Raw genomic sequence first — 17758 nt, forward strand, 5'->3', positions numbered from 1 at the left:
TACTTTCTAAGTATCGATTCAATCTTCCCACGCTCTGGCGCCCACGGATCTATGTCTGGATTCCTCACGACTTTGTGAGATCTATGTGCTGCCCAAACTGTGGAAGTCCTCTAGAGAAGAATGGAGCCTCACGTCCCCGTCGAATTATTGACATTGAAGACAATTTTTATATTGTAACATGGAAATATTACTGCCGTGACGGGTGCAAGTCGGCATTTCGAGGTTGGAACACAGCCATAATCAATTCTTTGCCTGCATACCTGCGATTGGCCTTTCCAGCGGTGCTTTCTCGCCGGAGCGGTGTCTCCACGCGCCTTTTACGTCAACTCCGAGTTTGTAACCAACATAAAATGGGTCCGAGTGGCTATCGGTCAATGTTGCTTGAAAATCACACTTTCAAATTCAACCAAATTCAAAACCAATATCTCGAGGCAGTTTTTGAGATGGTTCGTGGACAGCAGCATGCGGCATCAACAGGACAGGAAACATTGCATGCATTTGTTCCTCCAAAGGCTGATTCATTTGGGAACTTTACGGACCTCGACAAATATGCTGGATTTGTTCCAAGCGAGCGATACCTTGCAAGCATGATGAATAAAGCTATTGAATGGGATGAGGGAGATGCTAACCAGCACACTGCGTGTCTTGCTCCCGACCAAATTGCAATTGATGACTCACACAAGGTAGCGTTGTCAAATATGTTAGATATATTACATTTATTCTATCTAATCTCCCTTGTTTTAGGTCAATAAACATATTGCAAAAGTTGATGGTGTACCGGTTTTTACCGCACTATTTACATGCATGGACTCGAAATACATACGAGGACAGGCATTGACGCTCACCAAGTCTCATGAAGAACGTGCAGGTCCCCTGCAGCAAATAGCTAATTCAATACATCGCTATGGACACGATAGACCAAGTGTCATGTACTCTGATGATCCAGTCAAGGTAAGCTCATATATGAATATTTCTATCAGTAAGAAGGTCTTAAAATTAGCCTATTCTAAGGACAAACCGCTTCTATCCAGTGCTTTCCCGGAACTCTTTGAAGATTTAACACCAACAGCGGCTGCTCATGGCTTGACAGCGCTCAACTTACCTAATGACATCAAAGTGTCCTGGCTGGCATCGTGGGATGTGACAGAATCTACACTTTCTGCTCTCATGTCGTCGCTTGATTCTGATTCTGACCAATATCTGTGTGTTAGCCTTGATGCTGAATGGAACTTGTCACGCAAAATTGGAGTGTCAATCATTCAAATTGCCCCTCACAACCTTCCAAATATTATCTATATCATACCCGTACGTGATAATCCAACTATATTTAAACAGTACCGTGACCAACTATTATCAAGGTTCATAAATTTGGTGACAGACTACCACCATCACTCCTCCGGCTTTTAATATCAAACCAAGTCTTTAAAGTTGGATCCGGGATCAAGGGCGACATCACTCGATTGAAAAAACAGTTTCCAATTCTAAGCTCGCAGCTGACTTTCAACGTCATTGACTTGAAAGAATACTGCATTGAGCGTGGATTAATTGCGCGAAAGGCATCTGGATCGCTTGAAGCTCTATGTGAGGGTATTCTCAAGCAGTACCTTCCCAAAGAGCAACGGCTCAGACGATGTGAGGACTGGGAACTCAAATCACTAAGCGCCGACCTTCTTCATTACGCTGCACGTGACGTCTTTGCATCGCGCATACTTTTTGAAAAGGCAATGGAATGCGCGCCTATTTCCCGTCCACGGTTTGACTCACCGGCCGGAACACCTATTGCTCTTCTTTCTCAGGAAGGTAGCGACCCAATTGCATATGGTGTCATATCTCCCAATCAACCAACATCACTCGGAAACATTCGGGTTAAAACACCAAATCGCAACCGCCTTGTCCTTGATATAAGCACTGTACTATCACCCTCGGCCGCTGTTATGCTTCATTTGCCATCACTGGGACAGAACCGAAAGGGAAAGACAAAATCGGGAGCTCTTACATTAGAGCAAATACGGGCGTCATCCTTGGATCCAAAAACATCCACGTTTAAAATTGTTGCACCGCTCTTGTTAATCGAATTTGATTTTCGAGCATCACCGTCTAAGGTAAGTAAACTGTTACAATGAATGTGAATCCATATTAACCCTCAAAATTTCAGTTAATTGACAATACATTGCAACCTAATGACGTGGCATCCAATCAGCGCACAGTTTTAAAGGACAATCAGCGGCTTACCGGGTCTAGTACCAAGGAGGATAGCTTGTTGGATGATACTGCCTCTGTGGTCGATGATTTAATCGATGAAACTGAGGTGTCATCTCAAGACACATTGGATCTGGTTGCTTTGGACATGCTCGAGGCATACTCAAAGGTTGAAAATTCCGAAGGTTTGTTAAATAAAGCTTGCAATGATTGATTTAGTCTCATATTCATTAAATATCATTAGATACTCAAATAGTGCGGCCTACCACCCAGCCCTCTATTGTGGATACTCTTCAAAAGTTGATTAATTCACCACCCGACGCAAAATCCGAGTATACACGCGTGAAGAAGGATATTTTCCACGCATTTCATATGATTCCCATGTCAGTAAATCATGGCGCACGTCCATCTTTTCTCCGTGCCATGCGTGATCATTTGATGCGCTGGGACCCCACAATCCAAATGGTAGTCGATGAAGCCTGCCGGAAACACTTTAACCTTACGTTTGAGCAAATGCTACTCAGAAATCCTCGATTTATTGCCGAACGCACCCCACGATATGTCCCCTCTCCAAGTGTCCTTGTTCCCGCTCTAAAACTGGTCTTTGAGACATTCGGAAACGCCTTGGATGTCAAGACAGGATTGCCATTATTCAATGCAGATGCACATCAGAAGGCCAACGCTGTAATTGAGCTTGCACGCGAAGGCTACCTCTCTGACATTGAAGGAGTTGTCCTATACGAGCGAGCAGGAATTGACAAATATGGCCTTCAAAAGTATAAATGCTTACGTGGAACAAACAATGTTGAAGGCGGCCCACATGGTGACATTTACCGAAAGTTTGGCGCTCTTCATGGTGAGCTTTTAATTGCTTAGATATTTTTATAGGACTGATTTTTTTGGATTTTTTGTTATAAAGCGGGTCCAAGACTCACCGTTAACTGCCTGACTGATCATAGAACATGGTACAATCTACAGGTCAGTTGTTAACATTCTTCATTGACAAGGACTAATAATGTACTTGTTTCCAGGCATTTGCAAAACATGTCTTTGGCGTAGACTGGGATTATCACCACGATATTGCATTGATAAACCGAACTTCCTTTCTTCTAAATTATCTATCTGATACTATCGATGGATCGGCCTCATATACCGAGTGGATCAATGGGGATCTTTATGAAAGAACTAACGAGGAGTTTGGGATCTGCAAGTTTCCGGGTAAATTTTAATTTACTAACTTTCTATTGCTCATACTCATGCTGTTTAGATTCACTTCGTATTCGACTGGGAATGGAGTCATATAGCACTCAGGCTGAAGTCGAGTATCGTCTCAGCTCCAGTGACAGTTGGCTTCGTAAGCGACAAGGCCTGGCTCTTCCAGTATTGCCACCAACGACACTGGAGGCCCGGAAGTATTTCTTTTCAAAAATTCGCGATTTTGCTGCTCTGGCCAATGATGCCGGCCAAAGTCGGATCAATTTTGAAGCATTTGCGCAGGAGTGGAACCGAACAGCAAACGGAAAGGATCGAGTATACATTACTACTGAGGTACTAGCAGCCTACTCCAAAACATGGGAAAAAACAACCAATATTTGGGCATCACAAGAACTCATTCAAGACAAGCTCGAGGTTCTTCAACAGACAGCAAATGTATTTGCTGCAGAGAAGCAAACCTTTCCAGTATACCTGTCTGGAACATCCGTCTCAACACAGCCTCGACACGGAGTGATTGAAATACCGGAGTCATCGCAATCAGGCAATGTTCCATCTTCGCTCTCTGTTGGTCTTTCAATATCCCGTCCCGCATTACCCACTCCTGGCCCTACACAGAATATTGATAACTCTGTGATTGATCCCCACTTACTATCTCTTTCTGGTCCAAGGCCTCGTGGCTTAGTGCGGTGAGTATTCACACTGTGGTTCTCTATCTCAATTTCTCAATTTAATCTCATTGCATCCCGTGTAGTACAGTGTCTGTAACACCGTCACTGGAAAGTCAAAATGAAGACTTGAATATTACAAATGAGCGTCCAGCAAAGCGCCGACGCACTGTCCCTGAAAGCGAACGTAAACGTTCCATTCGTAAATGTCGTCGATGCCTCAAAACTACGTGTGCAGGGAACAGTAATGTACTCAACTGTACCGTTGAGTGCAAGGTTCCGTGTAAAAAATGCAAGCGCACAACAGATTGTCGAGGCGTGGATGGCGGTCGATTCTGCACATGGGAAGGGTAGTAATATCATTTTTAATGCTTTATTAACAATTAGAAATATACAGTCGGCCGTGTTCATGACTTTTAAACTACAAGTATTCTACCGAACGTCAAGTCCTTTGCAAATTCAGAGTTCAATGTCTCACGCTTTTGGATACACGTGATGCCAGTGAAACATTGGTAATCCCTCTCCATTTTCCTCTTTTTTTCTTCATTTTTCGCATTCAATACCCACCCCCATCGACGGAAAACCGTATTTGGCCCTGTCCAATTAGGCTTAGTAAGTCAAAGTTCAAGGTCCGCTTTGTGACTGATGTGACGAAATTGCGGCCCTCTTGTCAATAACGACGGTTTTGACTGGCTTCCACCATCTTCAATCCCCTTCCCATTGCCATTCCTATGGAGGCTTTCATTTCATGCCTGTACATAGTAGAATATTAAGATTTTGCTCTCCATGAAGCACTGACCCGACATATCATGGCGCGAGAATGACAATTTTTTGTTATGGCACTTTCTCACGGAACTGGAAAGGAACAAGTACTACAGAATTATGAAGGTAGTCATTCATAAATATTTCGTGAACGGTTTTCAGTGGCATGGTGATGATTTTTGTGGTACAGGCCGGTGCTATCCAACAATCTACGTTGATTAAAGATTATCTACGCTGCCTACGTCATTGGGAGTGACATCGAAGTGACAGTCCGAGACAAGGCCAAGCACAGTCGGACTTTGAATCATCAAATCGGTGGCATCGAAATACGACCGACTAGTCCGGTCGTATTTCAATTCAGAAGGTCCCTAATTAACACCGTGCTTCCCTTGAACTATTCCTCCTACAATTCGTATGCCAACAATACTACTGAGGAACGTTTGAGTTATAGAAAAGAATGAGCATGTAATATTCATTGACTGAAAGCCTAGAACCCTGATCAGGGTGTGCTTAGCCAAACACGCATGGTAAATTTCGTCTAGTCACTTACTTGTCTAGTCATTCGAACAGTATGTGCGAACGTGTAATTGGCGGATCACGAAGGCACCTTGCGCCCACAACAAAGAAAATTGTTGCTAGAAGTACACGTCGATCAATGACGGGTGATCATTGGTGTACAGATTTTCATCTTCAGGGCCCAGGCTTTAAGGAAAACTCTGGCGCAGCTTTGACTGATGACCTGGCATTTGATGCCCTTTCATTGGCATCAAGTGTTCATCCTAGACGTCAAGTGGCTAGATAATATCCTACATAGACTTTGCCCACTGACCTTGAACGAAAGTATAATTTTCCATACTGGTTACTCCCGATTTTAGGTAGCATGTTTAATATACTTGGTAGTTTAATAAAGTATTGTTCAAGAGGCTTGAATATGTGTCCCTGTCCTGTGAGCCGTTGCTTCGCAGGATGAGAGCCTGCGAGCCAATTACTTTCTACTTGCTTTGTATGAGCTTTCTTCGCCCTTACAGCTGGGCGGTAATGCCAGCACAAAAGCAGAATGCCGCCATAGAGAAAGAATCATTTAAAATGTGTGGTAAATCGAGCGCTTTGCAAGAACGACTTTGGCCCCTGATTAAATCTCAGCCTACAGACGCAAGTGGATAGAATTAAATTAGATGATCACGGAAAATTGTGCAGTTATAGCCATGCATAAGGCATACCTGCCTGGTCTTATTTTGAATTTCATTCGAACACGGGGAAGGTCACCTTGTAAAGGTAAAGCCTCTCAGAGAAGGAGGTCTGGTAGCTGCTTGGAAGCTACACAATAGTTGATAACTTTTTGCCAAATCGATCCAGCGTCACTGTAATGAACACTTGACCTGAGCGTGCGCCATGCGCCAACTTAATAGTGCTATGTATCCGATACATGATGCGTGAGGAATGGATTGATGCCGCCTTTGGTACAGCACGATTCGGCTGGATTGCTTTAGTACGATGTATCTGCTTGACGCGAAGATATATAAGCCAGCAAATTTCTCCAAGAATTCTCAAGTTCTACCTCTCCAAGAACTCCTGAGTCTCAAGCTTCACACAGCCTTTACTTCAAAAATGTCTAAACAAACCAACAAGTTAATCTTTCGCAACTGTGAGCTCGATGCGTCACATAGATTACCTGATCGCTAACTACTAGATAGTCTTAACCCCCGATTATCCGTCGACCAAGGCGACTGCGTTCGTAAGTATTGTCTTTTTTACAATACAGCACATTTTTTTTACATTTATACCACAGACGCCAGATATCATCCCACATTATGGCAACACAATCGATCCGGCACATTTGATCGACGAATATCGCCTGTTCATCAGCCTACCCGTCCAACCAAATGAGATAAACAACGTGTACATACGAGGAAAAACGACCTCCAATATGTCGCAAGAATCTAAAACTGCTGTTGTTCTTCGAGCCGTACCTAGTGAGCTCATCTTGTGGCCTCAAGTGTGGAACAAAGTGAAGCCTACTGGCCCGGGGCCCTTGGTTATGGATACTTCTACCCCAAACAAAGGTAAATGCTCAATATCATTGGCAGAAATTCAGTACTGAAGACCATTCAGTGGTTGCTCCGGCTACGCCTTTCCAATTCACGCCATCCAATATGTGCGGTTTCAACTTTGCATTAATTGCCACACAGGCTCCAGTACCGAAAATGGAACCAAACACCCGTCTGAGGGATGCGTTGCCGTCTCCTCCTGCGGATGTTAAGAACTGGAAAGAGTTCGTCCAATTTTTGAACAATGACAATTCAACAGTCTACTATAATGTATGTCTAATTATGTTACATCCATTTAAAAAAACGAGCGTTAACCATGAATGACTAGGTCATTGTTGCGGATCCAAAAGCTCCTGTAATCAGTGTCTCTACGCGTCTTCGTGTTGTAGACGACGGCACTGTCCCGCTTGACTTCAGAATTACCATTGAGGTACTTAACCTATTGCGGGTGGTCATGATGCAAAAGTTCTGAACATGTTACAGACCTCAATGATGCCAGAGGGAACCTTTGTATCTCTCTCTTCTTCAACTGGCATAGTCAGCCTTCAGAAGTCTGTTTTGGTAGATGATATTGGAGTTCGGGTTAATTTAGCGCCCGGGTTCGACGACACCATTACTCTTAATATCTTCCCAGGACCCGAGGACACCATCGAGACATTCGCCTGGGTATCTCTTCAGGCCAGTATTGTTACACCCCAGACAGAACCTGCCGGAGGCACCCCAATCAGCAATGTTGTCTTGCTTGGCGCTCTGAACATCGTTTTCCATGATGACGCTACCACTAATTTGAGGCACGCAAGTCATGCAGCAAACGAGCTTAGGAAGCATGTTATTCAGGCACAGGCAGAAAACAAGGTCGACATGGTTCATGCTGCTGCTGCCATTGCCCAGAATACGAATGTGAGAGGTTCTGCAACTGGATGGTGGTTCCGTGATGCTATGGGAGATCCAAACTACTTCCCACGGACAGTTAGTTTGTGTCATTCACCTGGTAGGATTCCACTCGTTTGTTTAAAAACATTATTCTGACGTCTGCGCTATATAGACATTCAACCCGTAGGCACAAGGCCTATGTCCAATTCTCAACAAATTCTCGGTTGGTCAAATTCCAATGTGGATTATACCGACGTGAATCGCGTAGCTCTTCAACAAGGAGCGCCGAACTACATTTATCTGCGTGGGAATTGCACTTTGGGCAACGATTATCCTGTGCAAATGCGACTCTTCTATGTCCCAAACGCTTTGCTCCTTTACCCACCTATGTATTCACAGTTCTCAGTCACTGACCTGGACGATCATAGCGACCCATTTACCGCTATTCGAACCATCAAGTCTACGAACTACAACAGTTTCAATGTGGTGGACAAGGCCTTCGACCTCTTAAACCCTTTGCCCCCACCGCCGGGAAGTGACCACTACTGTCTCATTGCCGAGGCCCGCAGTCCTACTTTTGACAATCCTGATCCACACTGGCCACATGAAGACACTGGTGCATTTGGCTCAGGTAATTAATTACCTTTATTGAATAAAATACTTCAGCCAAATGACCATTGGTTTTCTAGGTGCCGGGTTCAACGCATGGATTGGTAGTACTCCTACTGTCAGCTGGAGAAACATTGGTTATCAATCCGGCGGTGCTCAGCTCATAGTTAGTACGAATGTCACCATTCCGCCTTATTTATACTCGTCGTCTACCAACTGGACTGTGGAAGTAGACGCCCAGAATGCCCCTGTCGGTTCTTCTTGTGCGTATTCATTTATTCTATTTCAGACTGGGCATGGAGCATTTTAAATTATCATCTACTGCAGGGGCGTTAACTGGAAACGGGCCTTCGATCCCAGGTCTCGACATCGGGTTTTCTCTCTCGCCAATTACGTCTTCAAACATGGTCTGCACGCATTTTGGTTTTCGAAGTATATTCTGACTTACGGAACCACTATAGATCCAAGGATGCCACTTTACTGGACTTCCGGTTACCGGATATACGTTCTCTGCCGTACTGCAATGGTTCTCCAATGGTAAGACTGCTGGAGACAACATGAAAATCTCTTTGCTTCTGTATACGACCGACGCAGGCCCAGGCCCTGGGTAAGCTTCTTAATTCAGGATACATCCACAAATGCAAGTTGAATCAAAATGCCAGGCCAATCCGGTTTAAAGAAGCCACTCCTGCCAAGACTCTTCCCAAAGAGGCAGCCAATTGGCCATTTACGGTCGGTATACATCATCCAGGAATAGAAGACAAAGGCGACGGCAAAAAGAAACACACAAAATATTTGGGACATCGCTTCAAGAAGGCCGGGGCCAACCATTGGCCTCATATGAAGGTGGACAAAATAACCAAGTTAACCGGTATCGTGCCTACTCGCATCTATTCTATTGGATCGGACCACTGGAACGTGAGGGTCTGATCAGTCATCAAAATGTTTGCTGTGCATTCTACTTCGAATCTTTTCACAATCACTTAGAAATTTGCTTGCTTATATCACATTCCCGGGCTTGCTGTTGCCCCAAGTAACATGCACTTTGTATACGTCGAAAAACCAATTTACCTTGACTTTTGTTTGCCGTTTCAGCCTTATGTGACTTGTTCATCGTCCGCCAATGCTTCAAATCATTCAGTTCCACCGTTTTCCTCAACCGAGACACTCAAATTTCACCTCTTCTAGAGATAGCGGTGAATATATAACGATATAGACACGGGTAATAACAAGTGTGTATAGCAAAACAGACAAAAGAGAATATGTGCAAAATGAACCCAGCGAGTCCGTACCGGGCAGATATGTAGGTGGATGAATTGATGAGATGAAAGTGGAGATAAATGTTTATGTGAGAATGGGGCAATTTTTTTTTTTTTTTTTTTGTGTTAACGCCTCTAAGGGGAGGGCCCCTCCTTTGGCTTTGTAGCTACTCTTCTACCTAAGCAGCTCCCTGAGCTGTGAAACGGCCTTCTTTGGCCTGCCCTTGCGCTCTGAGAGGCCCTCACGTCCTCTCACTGAGCCCAGTCTATCCTAGACTGTTTAGGGTAGCACCTCCGGCGCCTCTTTTTAGGCTTCTCTTCCTCTACTTTTCCTCCTTTCTTCCGTTTCTTGTCCCTATTTTGCGCCTTCCGGCGGCTAGGTTTGTTTTGTTGCCTTTTCTCAGTCTTCTTCCCCCTGAGAATGGGGCATATGTGATTGTGAACGAAACAGAAATAGAGATAGAAAAGATGAAAAAGGGAAACAAGCACTGACATCTATAGGTAGAAAAAAAAGGCAAAGGAAAAAGAAGATATTGCATGGATGGATGGGGGCATGGAAGAGGGGAAATGCGTAACAGTCTTTAAAGAGACGAGAGATATGATACGAAAGGGAAACAATGCCAGAGAAAGGACGCGGACATCCCCGCTTCATGGATAGTACAATCGTGTGGGTAGGGGGTAGGTGAGCGAGCATGCATGTCCGTGAAAGGTTGGTAGAGGAGAACGAAGAGTCCTACAACGGTGACGCATTGAGAGTTGCCGTCTCCTTCGTTCGTCAGATGAGTACATAATTACTTGGTATCAAGCTGGTTCATAGTCATACTGTCTCACTCGGGCCAGTCAGTCGCATATGGTCATATCTTGTAGATTGTAAATAAACCGAATACAATGGTAAAAATAGTGAAATGGAGCTTGTTTCTTCTCGAAGTTTGCTAACAAGTAAGGCTAGCCCAGAAAAGGTTTTTGTATTGGACAGGGAGTTGGAACTACTAATTTACAACCTGTTCTGGCCCTCTACCAACGGATGTGGGCGGTGGCTGAGTAGTCGACGAGCAACCGTATCCCCTCCTTTTTACTAGCAAAGTAGAATTGTTAGTCAGGTAGATTAGGAACCGCTGAGTGCATCAGGGGTCATCCTCTGCACTTCCATCGGTTGCCTATGCCATGGAGAGAAATCGGCCTCCTATCCGTCGCCCTCTTCATCACCCAAATCTACTACCCGCCTATGTATTACAAAATTGCTAAGCACGACGCACCAGAAATGAGACAGATGACCTACTTACTAGTCTCTCCTAGACAGACTTCGATATGATGTGACATGTACCTACTTACCGTGTCGCACATAACCCCAATCAATTTTTGCAGCATTTCTGGCAGCGACTTTGACTCGAAAATGCGACTTCGCTGCGATTATCTGCCATGGAAAAATTATATTTATTACTGTGAAATAGATTACACACTTTAGTAATTATATTATTCCAGAAGAATGCAGATGTTCTGGCAGGTAATCTCCGCTTGTTACTAGTTAGTCCCGGGCCTCTCGCAGGTTGAGATCGTGCCCCATAACGGATGGGAACGCTGTAAATAACCTTCCACAGGAGCTCAGGACTTACTATACTTACGTTACTCTATTAAACCTTATGGTTTCTTCACTCAAGAAGTTCTAATCTCGTTTTCACTGCTTGCTGCCCTCCGCAGAGTGAAAAGTCCGTAATTAACAAAAACAACAACAACAACAACAACAACAATGTCAAACATAAGCATACATCAATCTGCGGGTTAGGTTAGGTAGGTTAACGAGATTACCATTCAGCCCTAAAGAGTTGTGATATATCAGCCTAAGAAGAGAAAAATATTTGTCTTGATTAGTGTCCACCTGGCCTCTAATGTACTACCTACCGATTAATGTAATATATGCCGCCTTCACAACCTATTTGGCTCTGGTTTATTTAAAGTTTTGACATGACAATACTTTGACTTGCTTTGTCAACTCTTTAAACATTAAACTATACCTTTTTAGGAACAAATGGCGCTTTCGGACATGGGGAACATCCCTGAATTTATAAATATGGATGGTTTGTGAGTCATTATGAGGTAATGGCATATGTTTATGCTTTGTTATTTACGGAGACACGACATTGCGGAAGGATATCTTACAATATGCAGATTAAGAGACATCTGGAATTATTGAGTCATGGGAGTTATATCTTTTAATAGGGTCACGACCATAAATTACAACATACTATCGAGCGAATCATGCAATGCGCCTATGGACTGCGAGTTACGGGCCTTTGACATTGCTCCGGCAAGAAGTGCAAGAAAAATCCCGATTTCTGCATCATGAAGCTCTTAGGATATCATAATAGGATAACATACTGTTGACCGCCGAACACTTTTCTTATTGCCTCTAATGGTAGGACTCTCCATTGGCTTGGTTGTCTAAGTACATACTACACACTCCTGTAACGTATTGGCCTTCATGGTACTCCCCTAGACTGCTTAGCATTCCTTCTCTGGCGCGTTGGACAGGTATTTTGCTATACACATTCTGTTCTCACGTCGGAAATTAGTTTGTGGTCATTATGCCAGTAGGGCTTCCCTCAGGTTTCCCCTATTTATATTGAACCCCTTCTTTGATACCTCTTCTTAATATATTTCCGCCAAACACATTCCCATTTGCCAGAATTTGATAACTCACCTAATTTTACAAAGCTCCACTCTTTGACAGTGAGATCGTTGCGGCCACTCGGCAAGTGAGATTCTACCTTAGGGTCAGGCTCCAAGCTAGTCTAAATCACGAGGAGTCGGTTTACCGTCTCAAACCTTACTGAGCCACGTTTGACAATTAATAAGAACATGGCACTCGGAAGCTAGCAATATTTGAACAAATCCTTGATGTGTGTCGTCGGACATTGAAACTTAATAAAATAAAGATGGCTGACATTGTGCTAAAGACTCTGGTTAGGCAGAATTTTTAGCTCGCTTACAGGGACCATCAGTTTTGTTCTCACTGTAGGCTATTTATTGACATAATAGTGAGCTCATTATAACTAAGGGCTAACACGTTGTATAAAATTTATATATTTCTTGATGGCCAATTTGTCGGTGAAACCGAAAGCGAGATTGGCCTCTACCCACAACGGGGATGGAACTCGACAGTTTTTAGCAATATTTGAACCTCATGCCACAGCCCGTTATTGACATCTAGTTGGCTCAATCGGTTGGCTTTCAAAATATCACAGTATACACAGACTCTGCTCTGAAATGCTGCATGTAGCATGTATTAGGAAAGGCTTGAGATATGGAATGCACTCTCGCTTAAAGCGCAGCAAGAAGGTAGATCTTTTCGGAGATTTTGTTGCTGTATTATGGCTGCCCAAGTGGGGAAATATTCCCCGTAAATATAATTACCTTATTTTTGAAAACTGCGTCAAGAATAAAAAAAAAATTGTGCGCGGAAACATTTGTTTGGTGCGCAGATTGCTTTCTGAGGCAGTTTGATGAATCCGTAAACACAATTGCCTGCGCGGAAACATATTTCAGACATAATTTACAAGCACAAGTGCATTATTTCTGCCCCAAATTATATTTAACATGCAAGTTACATGCGTGTAAGTACATTTTGTACGTTGAACAAACCTTTTAATGCGCGGAAAACATTATTCGAAATGACCATTTTCTTGACCAAAGTGGCCAGCCGCGATTGCCGTGATTATGTAAATTGATCCTTTATGGCACTTCGGCACATGCTCATGGAGTTAGAGCTCCGACTGTCCTGTGTAATAGTCGTCTTGCTATTACCATTCTGTAGGGTAAGGTATAAACAAGTTTTGAGTTATTTATATCTAATAACACCTATCTGGTGCTTTTGAAAGCTCCCCATTGGTGGTGCAGCTTGTGCACCATCTCAGAGAAACTGCATATATTGTGGGAAAATCATCAGTCAGTACGTCTTTGCCTGTACCTTGCACGTCTGTGAAGTTAAGCATGTCTATATAGGACTATAAAGTCATACCAAGGCAATATTTAATGAGTAAAAGTGTAATTACTGACCATAGTACTTCATAAATGGCTGTAAAAGAAAACGACCCTTTGTATTTAAATTATAGGTTATGCCTTCAGTCGGAGCTCTAACTCCATGAGCATGTGCCGAAGTGCCATCATGGATCAATTTACATAATCACGGCAATCGCGGCTGGCCGCCTTGGTCAAGAAATGGACATTTCGAATATTGTTTTCCGCGCATTGAAAGGTTTGTTTGGCGCACAAAATATAATTACGCGCATGTAATTTACACGTTAAATATAATTTGAGGCAGAAATAATGCACTCGCACTTGCAAATTACGTCTGAAATATGTTTCCGCGCAGCCAATTGTGTTCACGGAATCATCAAACTGCCCCAGAAAGCAATCTGCGCACCAAACAAATGTTTCCGCGCGCAAATTTTTTTTTAATCTTGACGCACTTTCCAAAAATAAGGTAATTATATTTACGGGGAATATTTCCCCACTTGGGCAGCCATATCGACCGTCTACTACAACGTAAGCCTGTTAATATGACTTTGAGGAACAAAAATGATCTCAATCTGAGACGCCCAGGTCATTGTTGCGGATCCCAAAGCTCCTGTCATTAGCGTTTCCACGCGTCTGCACATTGTGGACGATGGCAATGCCCCACTAAAGTTGAGAATTACTCTTGAGGTATTTTCTTTCTTTTTCGACGAGGGGATAAGATACTCACAATCTCCAGTCTTCAATTATGCCAGCAGGAACCTTTGTATCAATCTCTTCTTCAACTGGTACAATCAGTCTTCCAAAAACTGCTCTGGTGGCCGACCTCGGAGTCAGCGTCAGTCTGTCTCCCGGTTTTGACGACACTATCACTCTCACTGTCTTCCGTGGGCCCAATGATCTCATTGACACGTATGCCTGGCTGTCTTTGCAAGCTGGTATTCTCACAACCCAGGACGTTAATCCTGGCGCCATACCAATCAGTAAATTCTTTTTGCTTGGCGCTCTGAACGTTGTCTTCAATGATGAGGCTACTACCAACTTTAAACACGCATGTCCTGCGGCTAACCAAAACAGGGAGCTTACCAATTTGATAAATGCACAAAACAAAGCCGAAACTGTTCAGGCAGATACCACCATTATTCAGAACACCAATGTGACGGGTTCTGCTACTGGATGGTGGTTCCGTGATGCTATGGGCGATGGAAACGTTTTCCCCCGGACGTTCAACTTCAGTCATTCACCTGGTACGGATGCTCCCCATTTCTCTGAACTCCAGTTCTGACTCGTAGTTTATATAGACATTCAACCTGTTGGAACAGCGCCTAGATCTGACGCTCAACAGATACTAGGCGGAGCAAATGCAAACGTCGATTGGAGCGATGCGAATAATGTTAGTATTCAACAAGGCGCACCAAACTACATTTACCTCCGAGGAAATTGCACTTCGGGCAATAACTATTCCGTTCAAACGAGACTTTTCTGCGTTCCCTCGGCTTTGGTTCTTTACCCGCCTACGTATTCGCAGTTCTCTGTCACCGATTTTGACAGCGACAATAACCCTGTTGTCGCTGTGCGAAACATCACTTCAACCTCGACCAACAGTTTCAACGTCGTGGACACAGCTTTCGATCTGCTAAACCCCCAACCCCCACCACCAGGAAGTGACCATTTCTGTCTCATTGCAGAGGCCCGCCATCCGACTCCCGAGAATCCGGACCCTCAGTGGCCACACGAAGTCACTGGGTCATATTCTTCAGGTGATTTATTTTCTACATCGATCAAGTACATTTAAATTTAATTGAACTCGCCTTTTAGCTTCCGGATTCAGCACATGGATAGGCAGTACCCCCACCGTTACCTGGAGAAACGTGTCCTACCAACCAGGCGGCGCCCAAATTATTTGCACTTCTATTGTTACCATTCCACCGGGCTTGTACTCGACCTCCACTGAATGGATTCTGGAGGCAGAAGCTCAGAATGCTCCTGTTGGTTCTGCCTGTACGTATTTATCTTATTCTGGCAGGTGACGAAGCGTTAAAACTATTTTATGGCGCAGGGAGGTTGACTGGAAATGGTCCCACAATCCCGGGTGTAGATATTGGATTCCAAGAAACAACAATTACGGCCCCCAACATGGTCCGTTACTCAACAATGTGGTTTTTATTGTTCTAATGCAAAAATCGTTTTAGGTTCAAGGTTGCCAATTCACTGGAGTTCCAGACCCATATACTTTCTCTGCCGTTCTTTAATGGTTCTCCAATGGAAAGCCTGTTGAAGATGGCATGACCTTCAAACTTAGTATATTTACGATGCAAACACCGAAGTAAGATTCATTGTTTGCAAGTGTATCTTCACGAACTTAAACTGCTTTCAACACATCAGTCTTTTCCCAACTGGGCCCAACTTTGCAATCACTTCCCGTCAACCATGCACCCTTCCACCAGAGGCAGATGATTGGAAATATATGGTTGGTTCTTACCATCCAGGAGTCGAGAACAAAGGCGACGGCAAGAAGACGCACGTAGGATACCTGGGTCATCGCTTTAAGTATCCTGGAGAAAACCCTTCGCCTCATGCTCGCAAGAAACACAACGCAACCGATTTGAGCACGGATGACATCGAACCTGTTACTGTCTATTCCATTGGTTCGGATTGCTGGAACATTACTTAGGCGTCTCCCAAACATCTTTGAAGTTTCGCTGTCCGCTGTCGGGAGGTAGCCGTTTCCTTTGAATGCTTTCACAACGACTTATCATGAAAATCCTTTGTATACATTTTTGGGCCTGCTGTTGCCTTAAGAAACACGCACCTTCTGTACCACGTTGTAAATGATGAATAAATTTACTTTGACGACCTTTTCAATGCGAACAAGGCAAAATTGTAATTCTTTCCCCGAGAAAATCCAGGAAACAAACATATTCGACTTCCGCCAGAAACACTTGTCTACACAGTAGGGATATCGATGGATACCCGTCAATATTGCGAGATACTATACCCAATGATGTCGACGCCGGGTGAATGCAGAAGGCGGGCCTGCTGTTACTCATCGTTGTGTATCGGGACCAGATACAAAGAGAGTGGGGGTAAGAGATGGTCACTCATGATTGCCCGTTAAGATGAATAGAAACAGTGGCCGACAATGGCTGCATGGAGTGAGCACCTAAGCATTCGATGTAGGCAGAAACATGTAAAAATGTCTACTAGTCGGCGGAGGCCCTGGAAAACACGATGAACTGAGGAATGTCTCCGTCCGTCATACTTCTAGCTGCATTGACTGCAGAATTCAACGGGTTTCAGATGGGTCGAAATGTATTCACTCATTCTAGTGTTGACGGTAAAAACAAAATAATACATGAACGAGGAGAACGGATATGTGTGGAGATAAAAAATAATAATCGCAGAAAGATCCCAGCGAGTCCGTGCCAGGTAGATGTGAAAGAATTGCAAAAAGAGAAAAGAGATATCGGCTAAGTGCTTGTGTGGGGTGAGGCATATATGATTGTGAACGACGCAAAAATAGAAAAGAAAGAAAGGAAAAGAAGCAGTGACGTCTATAGGGAGAAAAAAGGAAGATATTGCATGGATGGTTGGGACCTGGGAAGAGGGAGAATGCAAAGCGTTCTTGATGAGACGAGAGATATGACATGAAAGAGAAACAATGCAAGAAGAAATACGGGGACATCCCGGCTTCAGTGATAGTAAGATCGTGTGGGTAGGGGGTAGGCGAGCGAGCATGCATGTCCGTGAAAGGTAGGTAGAGGAGAACGAAGAGAGGATGTGGGAAGGTAAAAATACAATGCGAGAATGTCGAGGGTGTAGAGTTACGGATGGACGATGGAGCAGATGGGAATCCAGCAGTAAGAATAACGATAACGATATTGGTGTTTTGCAATAAACAAATGAGCACCTTGAGTCGAGGTGGGATGGCAAGGTGTAAAGTTCTGCGAGACTTGCTGCGTGTCTGTTCGAAATGGACAGACATAGGGGACGTTCGGGGTACTTGTACATGTCCCGGGGATGATTGGCTCGTGATGGTGATAGGTAGGCTGATGCAGGGCCGAGGCTCGCAGCCGATCGAGTCCAGGACGGGTGAAAAGCGTTGGTTGCATAGATG

General features: G+C 44.0%; 3 protein-coding genes across 3 annotated transcripts; all 3 read left to right on the top strand.

Moving 5' to 3' along the window:
- Positions 1-350: 350 nt before the first annotated feature.
- On the top strand, positions 351-4104 carry JR316_0000114 (Exonuclease 3'-5' domain-containing protein 2; the record flags this gene model as incomplete). Its single annotated transcript, XM_047885929.1, has 7 exons — positions 351-683; positions 745-951; positions 1012-1305; positions 1359-2102; positions 2156-2384; positions 2444-3055; positions 3467-4104. 7 exons carry the CDS (start codon positions 351-353, stop codon positions 4102-4104), a joined length of 3057 nt encoding a protein of 1018 aa, XP_047753675.1.
- Positions 4105-6449: 2345 nt separating this feature from the next.
- JR316_0000115 (uncharacterized protein) lies at positions 6450-9301 on the top strand (the record flags this gene model as incomplete). Its single annotated transcript, XM_047885930.1, has 11 exons — positions 6450-6486; positions 6536-6576; positions 6631-6904; positions 6954-7159; positions 7218-7319; positions 7373-7880; positions 7935-8393; positions 8452-8634; positions 8699-8778; positions 8833-8978; positions 9034-9301. The coding sequence occupies 11 exons, from the start codon at positions 6450-6452 to the stop codon at positions 9299-9301; spliced, it is 2304 nt and encodes a 767-aa protein (XP_047753676.1).
- A 5088-nt stretch (positions 9302-14389) lies between these two features.
- Positions 14390-16315, top strand: JR316_0000116 (uncharacterized protein; the record flags this gene model as incomplete). The annotated part of the gene is made up of 6 exons (XM_047885931.1): positions 14390-14888; positions 14943-15401; positions 15460-15642; positions 15668-15780; positions 15912-15967; positions 16027-16315. 6 exons carry the CDS (start codon positions 14390-14392, stop codon positions 16313-16315), a joined length of 1599 nt encoding a protein of 532 aa, XP_047753677.1.
- Positions 16316-17758: the final 1443 nt, after the last annotated feature.

This window comes from Psilocybe cubensis, chromosome 1 (genome assembly GCF_017499595.1).
Source record: "Psilocybe cubensis strain MGC-MH-2018 chromosome 1, whole genome shotgun sequence".
NCBI lineage: Eukaryota > Fungi > Basidiomycota > Agaricomycetes > Agaricales > Agrocybaceae > Psilocybe > Psilocybe cubensis.